Source organism: Nomascus leucogenys, chromosome 1a (assembly GCF_006542625.1).
Source record: "Nomascus leucogenys isolate Asia chromosome 1a, Asia_NLE_v1, whole genome shotgun sequence".
Taxonomy (NCBI): domain Eukaryota; kingdom Metazoa; phylum Chordata; class Mammalia; order Primates; family Hylobatidae; genus Nomascus; species Nomascus leucogenys.
Genome location: NC_044381.1, coordinates 39,732,352 through 39,750,733, shown reverse-complemented (window position 1 = coordinate 39,750,733; position 18,382 = coordinate 39,732,352). Strand labels below are relative to the sequence as shown.

Below are 18,382 nucleotides of genomic sequence, written 5' to 3'. Positions count from 1 at the left end.
AAAGCAAATATATACAAAAGGAAAAGACACATTTATGAAGCAAAGGGATGAACTGGAGTCCTAATGTTACGACAGGCTGGTAGTCATTTATTTGTCATCACTGAGGTATTTTCAGAAAATAGCCATGGTTCCCAGAACTTTAACAATCACAATGATCCACTCTTAGCTACTTTAAAGTCAGATAAGAAGACGTCTATCCCTTAACTAGTTGTTATACACTATATGTGAATAAAACCACATAATTTAAATTTCCTCAATTAATTCTCACAGACAGTACCCAACCTCACATCACCATGATCTTTGACACAAATGTCAATGTTTTATTGTAAATCATGACAAACTATCTACATAGAATACTCATGATTTACAATTTGAGATTGTCAACCCAGCCAGTAACCTGTGTAGCACTGAATTCAAATACCAGAAAAAGGACCCAGATTCCCTCACCACCTAGCAGAGCTCAAGTGAGCTACACAGCCCGGCAGGGAATGGGGAGTAATTAAAAGGTTGTAAGCAGGTAGTACTACAGTCAGATGAGTTTTTGACAGGTTATTCTAAAAGCACTGAGAAAAGAAAACTGTTGTAGTATTCCAGATAAGATCATTTGGTCTGTAAAAGGACAGCGTCAAGGATATAGAAAAGAACAATCAAGGAATTTCAGAGGGTAAACTGGATGTGATTATATAGTACCACATCAAGTGATCATTAGGCTCAAAGAGGGCACAGGGGAGCAGGAGGCTGCATTCCCCAGGTACTCTCTTTCCCAGGCTTGCCCAGCAGTCCTGGCAACTGACATATATACATATATATATATACACACACACATATATATACACACACATATGTATGTGTGTATATATATATATATGCTTGTTCTTTGCCATCTGATCACACTAGAAATGCCTGAAAAACGAGTTCTGGTATTAGTACAAACACTGTGACTAGTGTCCTGAGGACCCCTTTGATTGATCTCATTATCCCTGCTTTCTAATCTAACCATCTCCTGGGCTCAAGCCATCCTCTTGCCTCAGCCTCCCCCATAGCTGGGACTACAGGCAGTGTTGCCATGTATTAAATATTAAATCTGAAAAGTAAGTGAGAAAAGATTTAAAGAATGGCAAAAAGAGGCAGGGAGAGAGATTTTAGGATGTTACTGCTGTGTAGGTAAGAGATAAAAAATAAATGTCTTCCTCCAGTGTGGCGATTCCTCAAGGATCTAGAACTAGAAATACCATTTGACCCAGCCATCCCATTACTGGGTATATACCCAAAGGATTATAAATCATGCTGCTATAAAGACACGTGCACACGTATGTTTATTGTGGCACTATTCACAATAGCAAAGACTTGGAACCAACCCAAATGTCCATCAATGACAGACTGGATTAAGAAAATGTGGCACATAAACACCATGGAATACTATGCAGCCATAAAAAAGGATGAGTTCATGTCCTTTGTAGGGACATGGATGAAGCTGGAAACCATCATTCTCAGCAAACTATCGCAAGGACAGAAAACCAAACACCGCATGTTCTCACTCATAGGTGGGAATTGAACAATGAGAACACTTGGACACAGGAAGGGGAACATCACACACTGGGGCCTGTCGTGGGGTGGGGGGAGGGGGGAGGGACAGCATTAGGAAATATTCCTAATGTAAATGACGAGTTAATGGGTGCAGCACACCAACATGGCACATGTATACATATGTAACAAACCTGCACATTGTGCACATGTACCCTAGAACTAAAAGTATAATAAAAATAAAAAATAAAAAATAAATGTCTTCCTCAAGTTTACCATCAAAAAGTGCTATACATGATTTGCAAGTATTTTCTTCCATCTTGTGGGTTGTCTTTTCACTTTCTTGATGGTGTCCTTTGAAGTGCAAAAATGTTTAATTTTGATGAAGTCCAATTCATCAATTTTTATTCTTGTTGCTGCTCTCATATTTAAGAAAACTTTGCCAAATCCAAGGTCATGACAATTTATTCCTATGTTTGTGTCTCAGGATTTTATAGTTTTAGTCCTTACATTTATGTGGATTGGCTCAAAATGGATCCATTTGATCCATTTTTTTTGTATCCATAGTTTTTGTATATGGTGTTAGGTAAAGGTCCTACTCCAGGTTTTGCATATGTTTACATATCTAGTTGTCCCTGTGCCAGTTTTCAAACTTCTTTCCCTACTGAATAATCTTGGCACCCTTGTCAAAAATCAGTTGGTTATATATGTATGGGTTCATATCTGACTCTCAATTCTATCCCACTGGTCTATACATCTATCCTTCTGCCAGTATTATATTGTCCTTATTACCATTGTCTTGCAGTAAGTTTTAAAGTCAGTAAGTATGAGTTCTCCTACTTTGTTCCTCATTTTCAAAAGATTATTTCGGCTATTCTTAGTCCCTTGCAATTCCATATGAATTTGAGAGTCAGCTTGTCGATTTTACAAAGAACTCATCTGGGATTCTGACAGGGATGAAGTTAAATCTGTAGATGAGTAGGGAGGACCACCATCTTAACAATGTTAAGCCTTCGTTCCGTGATCATGGGATACTTTTACATTTATTTAGATCTTTCATTTCTTTCAACAATGTTTTATAGTTTGCAGAGTACAAGTTTTGCACTTCTTAAATTTATTACTAAGTATTTTATTCTTGTTGATGCTATGACAAATGAAGTTGCCTTCTTCATTTTCTGATTGTTCATTGTAAGTATGTAGTATTCAGTTAAAGTGTGTCAAATACCATTGATTTTTGTATAATGATCTTGTATCCTGCAACCCTGATGAACACAAGGGATTTGTATCTAGAATACATAAGGAACAATTACAATTCAGTAATAGAATTGTATAGGATAGAATTCCCGGGCCAGGAAGGGCGGGAGTCAGGCCCTAAAAGGAAAGGCGGGCAGCGGCCATCGAAGAGCCGGTTTCAGGCAAGTGAGGGTCGGCCCGGAGGACGGGCGTGGCCGGGGTCTCCTCCCTGCCGGCCGTCACCGCCTCCCGCCCCTGCGCCCTCCCTGCGCAGCTCTGGCCAGTGCCAAAGAACAACGTGTCACTTCCCGGCGGCCGGGGGAGGGGGCGGCGGGCCGGGAGCCCTGGTGCCTGAGCCTGTGGGCCGCCGGGCCTCCTCGGGTCAGGCTGGGGTGGCATTTCGCGGCGACGAACCGGGGCCCTCCCAGCCCGCGGGGCCTGCATAGTCCGGCCCTGCCCTCCCCACCCTCACCCAGCAGCCCGGCAGGGCCGGGCGAGGCACTCGTGGGCCGGGGATCGGGGCCCTAGCGGGCCGGCCCGGGCTCAGGCCGCGGGTCCAAGGGGCCGGGACGGCGGCTCAGGGTGGCCGGTCCCGGCCCGGATGGCTGCGGATGTGGGGGGAGGGGGTGGGGGACCCTTTTTTTTTTAACCAGTTTTGGAAAGCTTTGTGGATATTATGGATATTAACATTTTATCTGTCAAAGGCATTGAGAAGGCTTCTTTCCCCAGTCTATTTCACCCTTCAGCTTTGTTTTTTGAATTTATTTGTCAGAAAAAAATTTACAGATATTTTAGGTTGTCAAAGAAGTACGTTGGAAAAAATCCTAGAGATTTCTATCTTGGTTTAAAAGCCTTTCTTTGGCCGGGCGCAGTGGCTTATGCCTGTAATCCCAGCACTTTGGGAGGCCCAGGCGGGCGGATCACGAGGTCAGGAGATCAAGACCATCCTGGCTAACATGGTGAAACCCCGTCTCTACTAAAAATACAAAAATTAGCCGGGCGTGGTGGCGGGCGCCTGTAGTCCCAGCTACTCGGGGAGGCTGAGGCAGGAGAATGGCGTGAAACCAGGAGGCAGAGCTTGCATTGAGTGGAGATCGTGCCACTGCACTCCAGCCTGGGCGACAGAGCGAGACTCCATCAAAAAAAAAAAAAAAAAAAGCCTTTCTTTGTCCCAAGTTAATTTAAAAATACATTCTTCTAAATTCTCATTCGAGATACATACTGGTTTTTGTTTTATGTTTAATACATTTTATCCACTTATTTGGGGGTTATGTAGGGACTAGGAGTCCACATTCTCTACTTCCAGGAAAATAGCCAGTTGTGCCAGGACCATTTACTAAATAAACTTTTGCAGTTTCATAGCTTTAGTTAATTTCTCTATGGATAGTTTATCTTTTTCCTCTTTGTTTGTTTTGAGACAGAGTCTCGCTCTGTGGCCAGGCTGGAGTGCAGTGGCCCGATCGCCGCTCACTGCCACCTCTGCCTCCGGGGTTGAAGCAATTCTCCTGCCTCAGCCTCCCAAGTAGCTGGGACTAGAGGCACATGCCACCACGCCCAGCTAATTTTTGTATTTTTAGTAGAGACGGGGTTTCAGCATGTTGGCCAGGATGATCTCACTCTTTTGACCTCGTGATCCACCCACCTCGGCCTCCCAAAGTGCAGGAATTACAGGCATGAGCCACCACGCCCGGCCTATCTTTTTCCTCTTAACGTGTGTGATTCTTGCTGCTCATTTTTTGTCGTATGTTGCAAATATTTTCTTCTCACCTATCAATTGTCTTTTAACTTTGTGGTGTGTTGTTTTTACTTTGATGTAGTTACATCATTCTTTCTTGTATATCATTTGTTCTGTGTATTTTGGTCCCATTTAAGGTCAAAATATGCTCCCCTGTATCTTTTTTAACAGCTTTATACTTTTAATGCTTACTTCTATAATCCATCTGGAATCTACTTTAGGGTCAAGCTTTATTTATTTTCCCAAATGACTAGCTAATTACCTTCACACCAGTCATTCTTTCCCACTGATTTGAAACAGCTTGTCTTTTTTATTTTATTTAATTTATTTATTTATTTGAGGCGGAGTCTCACTCTGTTGCCAGGCTGGAGTGCAGTGGCATGATCTAAGCTCACTGCAACCTCCGTCTCCTGAGTTCTAGCGATTCTCCTGCCTCAGCCTCCCAAATAGCTAGGACCACAGATGTACGCCACCTCGCCCAGCTAATTTTTGTATTTTTAGTAGAGATAGGGTTTCAACATGTTGGCCAGGATGGTCTCCACCTCTTGACCTCGTGATCCACCTGCCTCAGCCTCCCAAAGTGCTGGAATTACAGGCTTGAGCCACTGCGCCCAGCCAGCTTGTCTTCTTTTTAAAACGTGCCTATTAACATGGCCTTATGGCTTTTCTTCTTTTGATGTGTTAATGGACCCACCTCCAGTTGCTGGAGCCCATCTGCCCACAGCCCTCCTCCCTGAATGCTCCCAGGTTCCCAGTGGAGCCAGATCTGCAGAGTGAAGTCCTCAGGAATCCTTGAAAATGGAAAGAACAATTGGATTTCTCCTGAGACAGAAGCCACCATTTAAATTGGAAAGGCAGTCAGTCAGCAGGGCATGAGAAGCCAAGAGGAAGACGTTCTCAGATCACTCAGGCAGAGCACAGCTAATGGTCTTTGTGGACCCTGCCGGTGGAAGGGTTACCAAGGCATCATTCCACCAATGCCTTCAAACAGTTGATAAGCAGCCTCTGAGAATGAAACAGGAGTCCCAGCCTCTCCCCTAGTTCCCTGTTCTTGGCTTTGATATACAGGGACCCACAGTCTCAGCTTTAAGAACACGTACAAAGGGCAAATCGATCTTTCCATGAGCATCCACCACGTGCATCAGACGAATGAGGTCAGGATTGAAGGCGCTGCCTCTCAGCTCTGCTTCCAGCAAGGCCTTCACCTTCTAGGTGTGTAATCTTGAGACTACATGGGGCAAACTCACTAAATCAAGGTATTCAAAAGATATTTCAAAGTGAGGATTTCAGTTTGGATCTATGATATATAAGTTTTAGATGAAGTATCTAAGAAAGCATTAAGAGCCCATTGATTAGAATCAGAATTCTTCCCAGAACAAAGAAAATCTTTGTTCCTTTTTGAGAAGGTGAAAATTTTTTGGTTGTGTAATAAGATTTTGCTGCATCTGCTAAAGCTGCCAAGCCATGCTAGACTGAGGAACGATGTTGCGTACAGAATAACACCCAAGTTGAAATGTGCCTGTGGGTTGTACGCCCCACCCTGCCCAAGCTAAAGTGGGAAAAGAGAGCCTTGCTTCCTCCAGGGCCTTGCCTGTTCCCACCCCCGACACTGCCTCCCCCTAACCTAATGAATTACTGTAATAGATTTTTCCGTGTTGAATCATTCTTGAATTTCTAGGTTAAGCCTGACTTTCTCCTGATGCACCTTTGCTTTAAATACTTCTGGATTTGATTTGATTTGTCAATCTTTCATGAATGTCTTTCTTAGCCTCCAGGTCCATAGATATTCAGAGCAATTCTTCCTAAAACAAAATGAGATTTCAGACGCATAAGCCACCCCCTCCCCAGTCTTAACATAATTTGGACAAGTGACGAGTCATTTAACCAGCGTATACCAGTTAGTCCCTAGAATAGATTAAAACATTTCCCCAAAAACTGAAAATGCAAGGTTAAGAGGTTTAGAAAAGTAGTTAATTTCGAAATATTGACTCTGTTTAGTTTCTGGCTTTAACAATAAGTGACCCCATTTTCCATTCAAACTGATTGGTCATCCAAGTTATAGACTCTTAAGATAGGCTCAATCAGAAATTTCAGAATTTAATTGCCATGAGATTTCTAACTCAAGTTTATCCAAAATCAGACACAAATATTCTTCTAAGATATTAAGTTGGAAATTTATATGTGTTTGAGGGAGGTAATCACTACAGGATAAGACACTAGGTTCAAATTTCAAGCCAACCAAGACAATGTTTTTTTTTTAGATGGACTCTCACTCTGTCACCCAGGCTGGAGTGCAATGGCACGATCTCGGCTCACTGCAAGCTCTGCCTCCCAGGTTCACGCCATTCTCCTACCTCAGCCTCCCGAGTAGCTGGGACTACAGGCGCCCACCACCACGCCCGGCTAATTTTTTGTATTTTTAGTAGAGAGGGGGTTTCACCATGTTAGCCAGGATGGTCTCCATCTCCTGACCTCGTGATCCGCTAACCTTGGCCTCCCAAAGTGCTGGGATTACAGGCGTGAGCCACCGCGCCCAGCTGACAAATTCTTAACTAATCTATGTACTCTTTGCCCACAAGCATGCAGCCGCCAATTATGTAGGTTGACAGAATTGTAACCATATTTGCCACTGTTTCTGACAGAAGACAAGCCAAAGTCGCTCTTTCCACATGTGGGTTTTTATTTCTAGTCCTTCACATTGACCACAGAATCGCCTGTGGCTTCCAAACCTGTCGTAAGCAGTTTGTTGTTGCTCTTCTGTATGTGATTAGGTGGATTTACCTTTTATATACTCATCGCTACTATCTCTGTTTATCATTCATTTAGGATCCTTAGACAAGGTGCAAGACAAACAGAAGAGGGCATGTGGGGTCAAACTTGCTAGCTACCTGCCTGATTTTTCTGCACACAGGTGAGATATTCCTGCACATCCTCTGGTGACCCCAAAATGAGGGGGACTCGCTGGTGAATTGCCTCGGGCTTCACGTCCAGTACAGGCTGGGTCCCCGTGGTTGCCAAGCCTCCTGCCTGCTCAATGATGTAGGCCACGGGATTGCATTCATACAGGAGCCGGAGCTGTGGAGGAACAGAGGCAGGTGAGTAAACTCTGCAAGTGGCCAAATGTCCCGAGCCATGCCCCTAAAGCTGGAGTTTGTACTGCGGCGCTTCCATCTGGCTAGCATGAGTGCACCATGCACCTCACAAGAGTGGGCCCAAGCTTTAGAGCCTACAGCAGGCCAGATGCATCAGATGGCACTCATCCAGAAGCCTTGGGGGCCCCTCTGGCCAGGTGACTGAGTCATGTATCTACCCATCTTGTGATCCTTGTGCTTATGAGAGACCTGCCTCTTGACTTGGAGATATGAGATCTAGGCATCTATTTCTCGGTTCAACAAGTAGCAAACTGATGCTGCAGGCCTGGGTGGAAGCCTTTATATGTTAGACCTCCGGGCTGGTAAAGAGTCAACCTTGGATGGGACAGTAAGGTCACCTTGACCATGCCGGCTTATCTCTCTGAGGATAGCCATAGTGGCTGGGATTGTGTGGAAGAACTCCACATCTTAAGCTTTGACTTTTCTAACTAGTTTGCTGGTGTTTCAATGGTCTTGTCTTTTGACCCTTAGACTAAGTGAAATCCCATCGTTTGCACTCCCATAGCGTCCTGTACTTCCCCTCTTATAACACTCATCACACTGAGGCCTCTTTAATGCCTGGCTTCCTCCCTAGGCTGCTGTCCATCCTAGTTGGTCACTGTACTATCTGTATTCTCAGTAGTGCCGACACAGAGAAAGTGTTGGCTCTGGCCTGTAATCTCAGGATTTTGGGAGGCCGAGGCAAAAGGATCGCTTGAGTCCAGGAATTTGAGACCCCATTTGAGATAGTGAGACCCCATCTCTACAAAAAAATTAAAAATTAACCAGGTGTGGTAGCGCACACCTGTGATCCCAGCTATTCAGGAAGCTGAAGTGGGAGGATCAACTGAGCCCTGGAGTTCAAGGCTGCAGTGAGCTGTGATCACGCTACTGCCCTCTAGTCTAGGTGACAGAGCAAGAGCCTGTCTCAAAAACGAAGAAAGTGTCCAAGCAAGGCCACTGTGTTTCCTGCACGAGGGGTCCCAGCCGAGGGCAGAAATTGGGTTGAAATCAGCCTGTGCCCTGCTTGCCAGTCTCTGCACAAGACCCAGGGCTGAGCCTGTTCAGAAGAAGGAAGACCTTCTCTAACCCTCCTGCAGGCACATGAGAACTGGCAGGAGACTGCCTGTGTCCTGTGAGTACGCAGTGAATTGAAATGAATGGGGTTGGATTGAATGGACTTTTTAGGTCTATTTCTGTGATGATGTCATGACACCCCCAGCCTGACTCACGACACACACCCCCATCACCTTAGATTCAGGGTGTTGTTCTGGCCAGAGGCCCTGCTGCTGTGCATGACTCAGTATCATCTTCTCCTTTCTCCCCATCAGTGCAACCTGTGTAACTTCCCAAAAGTTCATTCTCCATTATCACCTTACAAAATGGTTGACCCAGCTGTGTGCAGCCTTTCCTTCCCATTCTTTTCTTCCAGTCCATTTTGGTGATATGTTTAAACTATTTTGAGATACAGTCATATATTATGGTAAATTTTTTCTATTTTTCTATTATATATTGATATGTTATATCATATTATATATTTACATATCATATGTTATTATATATTTATATATAATGTTATTATATATTTTTTCTATTGTATATATTATATATATTAGGGAGAGGAACACGATACCTTTGGTCTAGGCTGGAGATCCAGGCGTTCAAGAAAAAGTAAGTGAAGACTCCATGGAAGTATTTAGTGCCATTTTGGTCAGACAGTGTAAGGTGCCCTCACCCTAGACCTCTGGCTCTTAAAGTAGTGGGTGCCCAGAGGTTGTAAAAAAGTTGTGGTGCATGCGGGCTGTCTGGGGGCAGATAGTTCTGTCCCTCATTACTCACAGGAGGGACACTGGAGGCCACGCTGTCCAGGACAGTCTAGCCAAGGAGACCCTCACCTTGACAGCTTATAGCGCTCAGCATTTTTCTCCCCTTTTATGTGGGGGATTTGGGGTATCAGACAATAAAGTCTCAGATTGTAATCAATTACCCTGTTGATTCAACTACTTTAACCAAAAAATGCTCAGCATTAGTACATAATGTGCTTGTCTTGGAGCCAAGCTACTTTTGCTCTGACCTCAGATGCCCCTGTTGTAGGAAATTTAATACCAAAATGCCCAGGACTTCATGGCACCTTGGCCTGCAGGCCATGTGACATGTGACCTGTACTTTTTTTTTTTTTTTTTTTTTGAGATGGAGTCTCGCTCTGTCACTCAGGCTGGAGTGCAGTGGCGCGATCTCGGCTCACTGCAAGCTCCGCCTCCCGGGTTCACGCCATTCTCCTGCCTCAGCCTTCTGAGTAGCTGGGACTACAGGGGCGTGCCAACATGCCCGGCTAATTTTTTTTTTTTTATTTTTAGTAGAGACGGGATTTCACATTGTTAGCCAAGATGGTCTCAATCTCCTGACCTCGTGATCCACCCGCCTCAGCCTCCCAAAGGGCTAGGATTACAGGCATGAGCCACTGCACCCGGCCATGACCTGCACTTTCTCTGCAATTAAATCTACACAGCTATACAGATGCAGGCACGCACAGGATAGGAGTGTGCACATGCATACACAGACACACACACAGAGACGTCGGCACAGGGACCGTGACAGCAGAAACGCAGAGATTAGGATCCAACAGAACTTTCAGTATGGATGGTGGTTATGCGCAGCAAACTCAGATCTATCTATGGAGTAACATGTGCTTACAGGATATGAGTATGTGATCCCATGTGGGTATTTTCTGACTCATTTACGATCATTTGAATAATCAGTAATAACTGATCTTTATGTTCTCCCCAACGTAACTGAGTAAGTGACCAGAGTGGTTCTAAGAATTTCCATGTCTTGGCCGGGTGCAGTGACTCACGCCTGTAATCCCAACACTTTGGAAGGCCAAGGCGGGCAGATCACAAGGTCAGGAGATCGAGACCATCCTGTCTAACACGGTGAAATCCCGTCTCTACTAAAAATACAAAAAATTAGCCGGGCATGATGGCGGGCGCCTGTAGTCCCAGCTACTCTGAGGCTGAGGCAGGAGAATGCTGTGAACCTGGGAGGCGGAGCTTGCAGTGAGCTGAGATGGCACCACTGCACTCCAGCTTGGGTGACAGAGGGAGACTCCATCTCAAAAAAAAAAAAAAAAAAGAAAGTCCATGTCTTCTACTTGCCTCACTTAGTCCTCCATGGCACTTAGCTTTCCTTCAGCCCCTCTTCTGCAGGCTTACCGGTGTTCTTAGTTCAGTGGGTGAATACACCTGGGCTAAGCACTCACATGAAGAGAAACACCTGATACACCAACCTATTAAAACCTCTCTGGCTTCATGTGCTGTGTTAGATCTCTCAGCGTGGCTTTGATTCTTAGCATTCGAATAATTCAAATCTCAAGGTGACTCTGAGAGACAGAAAAATGTGTCGCTGGTTGTTGGTGTGTCAGAGAAAGCAGAGGCCTTTATTTGATTTTACTACTTACCTACGATTTCTGTGATCGGCTAAAATTCAGATGCATTTTTATGGGAGGTTCTATGCAAGATAGCTGGATCATAAGGTTCTCACTTGATAACACAAGTATTTTGAGTTTTGCATCATTAAGTTGCAATTAGACCTTCCAGGAACTACCTTTCCAGATATATTGGCTGAGTTCTGAGTAGAAGTTCTTATTCTGGGGTTTAGAAATTCTCTAGGGGATACTTGGGCGGACTTCAGGGCATCAGTGAACTCCCTCAACCTGTAATGTGTATGTAATGTGTACGTTTACATGCATTTGTTCTGGGAAGTGTGTTGATAAGTTTTATTAGGCTCCCTATAGGGTCCATGATCCCAAATCAGCTGGTGCTGAAGCTGAAAGTCAGGTGCAGCCTGTGGAAAGTGAGACACACAGCTGGCTCATGGTGAATGGTGGGTGTGAGGCCGGAGGGAGTAAGACCAGTGAGAATCACCAGTCACATAACGTCAGCCTGTCCGCCTTCTTCTTCAAACCTCCCACAGCCTGGAGACTCACTCAAGGAAAACAGAGCTCATTTTTCCTCCCCTGCCCATCCCCACACAGACATGCCATGAAGCAGTGCAGTAGCCAAACAGCAGGCATGAGGGGAGCGAGCTCCCCTGCCTCCCTGACCGGATGCACAGCCAGTGGACAAGGGAGAATTACCTTGCCCTTAGGGCTCTTCTGGTTGGCTGGGTACAGGAAGATTCCTCCATAGACCAGGGTGCGGTGCACGTCAGCCACCATGGAGCCCACATACCTGGCCCCATAGGGAGCACTGCCATCCTAGAAGACAGAAAGCAAAGAGACAAGATCCAGTGGCTTTCAGGATTAGCCAGCACCTGCTCGTGGTCACAAGTCCAGTTGGTGTGACCTCTGCCTTATTGAACCCCTATCCTACACCCACTAGTGTAGGAATTGAAAAGATTATATAATTGTGCATTTCATTCATTATGAGCTCCTCAAACCTTATCGTGTGACTGGACTTACCAAATGTAGGACTGCTTAAAGTATGAGACAATATCCTGCAGCAATCTTAAAAGAGCCGCTAAACAAACAGAAAGAAAAAGGAAGTCACCCATCCCACATGCAGTGCCACCTGTAGGCTCAAAATAAAGGAATGGAAGCCAAACATATAGAAAACAGAAAAAAGCAGGGGCTGCAATCCTGATTTCAGACAAAATAGACTTTAAACCAATAAAGTTCAAAAAAGACAAAGAAGGACATTACATAATGGTAAAGGGCTCAATTCAACAAGAAGACCTAACTATCCTAAATAATATGCACCTAACACAGGGGCACCCAGATTTATAAAGCAAGTCCTTAGAGACCTTCAAAGAGACTTAGACCCCCCACAATAATAGTGGGAGACTTCAACACCTCACTGACAGTAACCACTGAAGCAGAAAATTAACGAAGATACTCAAGACCTCAAATCAACACTAGACCAAATGGATCTGTTAGACATCTATAGAACTCTCCACCCAAAACCAGCAAAATAGACATTCTTCTCATCACACACAGCACATACAGTAAAATTGAACACACAATCAGACATAAATCCTCAGCAAATGCAAAAGAACTGAACTCATACCAACCACTCTCCAACCACAGCTCAATAAAAATTGAAATCAAGACTAAGAAAATCACTCAAACCATGCAATTACATGAAAATTAAAAAACTTGCTCCTGAATGACTTTTGGATAAATAAGGAAATTAAGGCAGAAATAAAGAGATTCTTTAAAACTGATGAGAACAAAGATAAAATAACCAGAATTTCTGGGACACAGGTAAGGCAGTGTTAAGAGGAAAATTTATAGCATTAAATGCCCACATCAAAAAGTTAAAAAGGTCTCAAATTAACAAGCTAATAGCACAACCAAAAGAACTAGAGAAGTAAGAGCAAACCAGCCCCAAAGCTAGCAAAAGACAAGAAATAATCAAAATCGGAGTTGAACTGAAGGAGATTCACACACACACACACACACACACACACACAATTCATGACTGGGCACTGTGGCTCATGCCTTTAATCCCAGCACTTTGGGAGGCTGAGGAGGATGGGTCACCTGAGGTCAGGAGTTCCAGACCAGCCTGGCCAACATGGTGAAACCCCGTCTCCACTAAAAATACAAAAATTAGCTGGGTATGGTGGCAGTCACTTGTAATCCCAGCTACTTGGAGGCTGAGGCAGGAGAACCACTTGAACCTGGGAGACAGAGATCGCAGTGAGCCAAAATCATGCCACTGCACTCTAGCCTGAGCGATAGAGCAAGACTCCATCTCAAAAAAAAAAAAAAAATTCAGGCCGGGCGCAGTGGCTCACGCCTGTAATCCCAGCACTTTGGGAGGCCAAAGCAAGTGGATCACCTGAGGTCAGGAGTTCGAGAACAGCCTGACCAACATGGTGAAACTCCATCTCTACTAAAAATATAAAACTTAGCCAGGCGTGGTGGTGTGCCCCTGTAATCCAAGCTATTCTGGAGGCTGAGGCAGGAGAATTGCTTGAACCCGAGAGGCAGAGGTTGCAGTGAGCCAAGATATTGTGCCACTGCACTCTAGCCTAGGTGACAGAGTGAGACTCCATCTCAAAAAGGAAAAAAAAAAAAATTCAAAATATCAGTGAATCTAGGAGTTTGTTTTTGGAAAAAAAAAAAACTAATAAGATAGACTGCTCACTAGATTAATAAAGAAAAATAGAGACAATCCAAATAAATTCAAGTAGAAATAACAAAGGGATACTACCACTGACACCACAGAAATACAAACCATCAGAGACTACTGTGAACACCTCTATGTACACACACTAGAAAATCTAGAAGAAATGGATAAATTCCTGGACACATACACTCTCCTAACACAACCAGGAAGAAACTGAATCCCTGAACAGACCAATAACAAACTACAAAATTAAATCAGTAAAAATAGCCTATCAACCAAAAAAAGCCTATGACCAGAGAGATTCACAGCCGAATTCTACCAGATATATAAAGAACTGATAACATTTCCACTGAAACTGTTCCAAAAAAATTAAAGAGGAAAGACTCCTCCCCAACTCATTCTATGAGGCCAGCATCATTCTGATACCAAAACCCAGTAGACACACAATAAAAAAAAAAATTCAGGCCAATATCCTTGATGAATATTGATGCAAAAATTCTCATCAAAATACACAGCAGCAGCACATTATAAAGCTTATCCACCACAATCAAGTAGGCTTTATCCCTGGGATGCAAGGTTGGTTCAACATATGCAAATCAATAAATGTGATTCATCACGTAAAATGAACTAAAGACAAAAACCACTTGATGGTCTCAATAGATGCAGAAAAAGGCTTTCAATAAAATTCAACACCTCTTTCATGTTACAAACTCTCAACAAACTAGGTATTGAATGAACATATCTCAAAATAATAAAATCCATCTATGACAAACCCACAGCCAACATTATACTGAATGGGCAAGAGCTGGAAGCACTCCCCTTGCAAACTGGCACATGAAAAGGATGCCCTCTCTCATCACTCCTATTCGCATAGTATTGGAAGTTCTGGCCAGGACAATCAGGCAACAGAAATAAATAAAGGTCATCCAAATAGGAAGATAGGAAGTCAAACTATCCCTCTTTGCAGATGACACAATTCTATAGCTAGAAAACCCCATAGTATTGGTCCAAAAGCTCCTTAAGCTGATAAACAACTTCAGCAGAGTTTCAAGATACAAAATGAACATACAAAAAAATTATTAGCATCCCTATACACCCAAAACAGCCAGGCCAAAAGCCAAATCAAGAACATAATCCCTTTCACAATTGCCACAAAAATAATAAAATCCCTAGGAATAGAGCTAGCCAGGGAGGTAAAAGATCTCTACAATGAGAGCTACAAAGCATTGCTGAAAGAAATCAAAGATGACACAAACAAATGGAAAAACATTCCATGCTCATGGATATAAGGAATCAATATTGTTAAAATGGGCATACTACTCAAAGCAATTTACAGATTCAGTGCTATTCTTATCAAACTACCAATGACATTTTTCACAGAACTAGAAAAAAAACTATTTTAAAATTCATATGGAACCATAAAGAGACAGAATAGCCAAGGCAATCCTAAGCAAAAAGAACAAAGCTGGAGGCATCACATTACTTGACTTCAAACTATGCTACAGGGCTACAATAACCAAAACAGCATGGCACTGGTACAAAAACAGACAAATAGACCAATGGAACAGAATAGAGAATCCAGAAATAAGGCCATACACCTACAACCATTTGCCTTCGACAAAGCTGACAAAAACAAGCAATGAGGAAATGACTTCCTAGTCAATAAATGGTGCTGGGATAACTAGCTAGCCATATGCAGAAGGTTGAAACTGGACCACTTCCTTACAGCATATACAAAAATTAACTCAAGATGGATTAACAACTTAATGTGAAACCCAAAACCATAAAAACCCTGGAAGACAACCTAGGCAATACCATTTTGGATGTAGGCATGGGCAAAGATTTCATGACAAAGACACCAAAAGCAATTGCAACAAAAGCAAAAATTGCCAAATGAGATTTAATTAAACTAAAGAGCTTCTGCACAGCAAAAGAAACTGTCAATAGAGTAAACAGAAAACCCACAGAATGGAAGAAAATTTCTGCAAACTATACATCTGAGAAAGATCTAATATCCAGCACCTATAAGGAACTTAAATATGTAAGAAAAAAAAAACATTAAAAAATGGGCAAAGGACATGAACAGACACTTTTCAAAAGAAGACATATTCAGCCTGGCCAATTTGGTGAAACCCCATCTCTACTAAAAATACAAAAATTAGCCAGGCATGGTGGCGTGTGCCTGTAGTCCCAGCTACTTGGGAGGCTGAGGCAGAAGAATCGCTTGAACCCGGGAGGTGGAGGTTGCAGTGAGCCGAGATTGCACCACTGCACTCCAACACAGGCGACAGAGAGAGACTCTATCTCAAAAAAGAAGAAGACATACATGCAGCCAAAAAGCATATGAAAAAAGCTCAGTATCACTGATTGTTAGAGAAATGCAAATGAAAACCCAAATGAGATACCATCTCACACCAGTCAGAATGACAATTATTAAAAAATCAAAATATAACAGATACTGGCGAGGTTGCAGAGAAAAGGGAATGTTTATGCGTTGTTGGTGGGAGTGTAAATCAGTTCAACCATTGTGGAAAGCAGCGTAATGATCTCTCAAACAGCTAAAAGCAGCCATCCCATTTGACCCAGTCATCCCATTACTGGGTATATACCCAAAGGAATAGAAATCATTCTATTGTAAAGACACATGCACATGTATGTTCACTGCAACACTATTCACAATAGCAAAGATATGGAATCAACCTAAATGCCCATCAGTGGTAGACTGGATAAAGATATGTGCTACATATACACAATGGAATACTATCCAGCCATAAAGAAGAATGAGACCATGTTTTTGCAGGAACATGGGTGAAGCTGAAGGCCTAATTATCTTAAGTAAACTAACACAGAAATAGGAAACCAAATGCTACATGTTCTCACTTATAAGTAGGAGCTAAATGATGAGAACACATGGACACAAAGAGGGAAACAACAGACACTGGGGCCTACTTGAGGGTGGAGGGAGGGAGGAGGGGGAGGGGCAGAAAAGGTAAGTATTGGATACCAGGTTTAGTACCTGGGAGACAAAACAATCTGTACAGCAAACCCCCATGACGGGAGTTTACTTATATAACAAACCTGCACAACTACAACTGAATCTAAAATAAAAGTGTAGAAAATAAAATAAAATTACACCTGCATCACAGGAATATGTTACAGTGTTCTAAACCACTGTAGGATGAATATAGTTAACAATAATATATGACATATTTTCAAAAAGCTAGAAGGAGGATATTGAATGTTCCCAACACAAAGAAATGATAAATGTTTGAGATGATGGACTTCCTAATTATACTGATCTGATCACTATATATTATACATAATGAAACATCACTATGTATCCCATAAATATGTACAATTATTATATGTCAACTAAAAATAAAACAATGGACCTGGCATGGTGGTTCACGCCTGTATGTAATCCCAGCACTTTGGGAGGCTAAGGCAGGTGGATCACCTGTGATCAGGCATTCAAGACCAGCCTGACCAACATGGTGAAATCCCATCTCTACTAAAAATACAAAATATTAGCTGGGCATGGTGGCGGGAGCCTGTAATCCCAGCTACTCGGGAGGCTGAGGCAGGAGAATCGCTTGAACCAGGGAGGCGGAGGTTGCAGTGAGCCGAGATCGCACCACTGCACTTCAGTCTTGGCAACAAGAGCGAAACTCCATCTTAAAATACAAATAAATACATACATAAATAAATAAAATAAAGTTAAATAAATAAATAAAATGATGACTATTTTAATGATTAGTCACCTCCTTCATAATTCATGGTCACCATCTTTTTTAATAACTCCAATTTTATAGCTCACACTTGGCACTGCACCAACAGGTGGAATTTGTGAAAAATGTAAGGAAATATTTCTGCTAATTAGGCAAGTCCAATGCTCTAACAATTGTCAAAAATGAAAATGAATGCAAAACAAATTATCAGACCCCTGAAGCAGTGTTTTCTCACTCATTTCCTCCCTCCACCCTCCCTTCCACAATAAGCAGATTCCTGAGAACAGCCTGATTCGTATTCCTCTTCCCGTCTAGATACGGAATTGGGCGCTCTGCAGCTGGGCTTCTGTCTGGTCCACACCCAGCAGGTGCACAGCTCATAAAGCAGGAACAGGAACCGGGCTGGAGGAGGCAGAAACTCCGCAGCCAGCAGGGAGGCTCTGTCTCCCTCCATGTTAGGCAGCCCTGAACCATGCACCTGTGTGTGGGAGTGAGGATTCTTCCCCACTTGATTGTTTCCAAGCAGGCTCACGTTGTGGTTAACGGCATGGGTTTACAGCCAGAATGCTTGGGTGAGAATCCTGGCTCAGCCACTTACCTTGGATAAGTAATTGAACTACTCTGTGTCTCAGCTTCCTCGTCTGTACCTGCCTCCAAGAGTTGTTATGAGATAAAAGGAGCTATTACACATAAAACACTAAAACAGGGCTTACCACATGTTAATCCCCCAATACATGTTAGCTATTATTATTATCACCTTGAAATATCCCCAAATCATAATTACAATGAACATCATTATATTCTATTGTCTTCTAGTTGCATGCCGTGAAACCACATTGTAGGTAAACATTACCAAGTCTTCTTCTATTTTAGTTACTTAGCACTTTATCAGACCTAAGA

The 18,382-nt window shown here is 43.1% G+C and overlaps 1 protein-coding gene across 1 annotated transcript in view; it reads right to left on the bottom strand.

Moving 5' to 3' along the window:
* Nucleotides 1-7,154: 7,154 nt before the first annotated feature.
* The window catches only part of FBP2 (fructose-bisphosphatase 2), a 48,610-nt gene continuing 37,382 nt past the window's right edge, over nt 7,155-18,382 (bottom strand). The window contains exons 6-7 of the mRNA XM_003260514.2: nt 11,759-11,878; nt 7,155-7,567 (exon numbers count right to left, since the gene is read on the bottom strand). Of these exons, the coding sequence (XP_003260562.2) occupies nt 7,373-7,567; nt 11,759-11,878 (315 nt within the window). The 3' untranslated portion in view covers nt 7,155-7,372. The remainder of the gene's footprint in view (nt 7,568-11,758; nt 11,879-18,382) is intronic.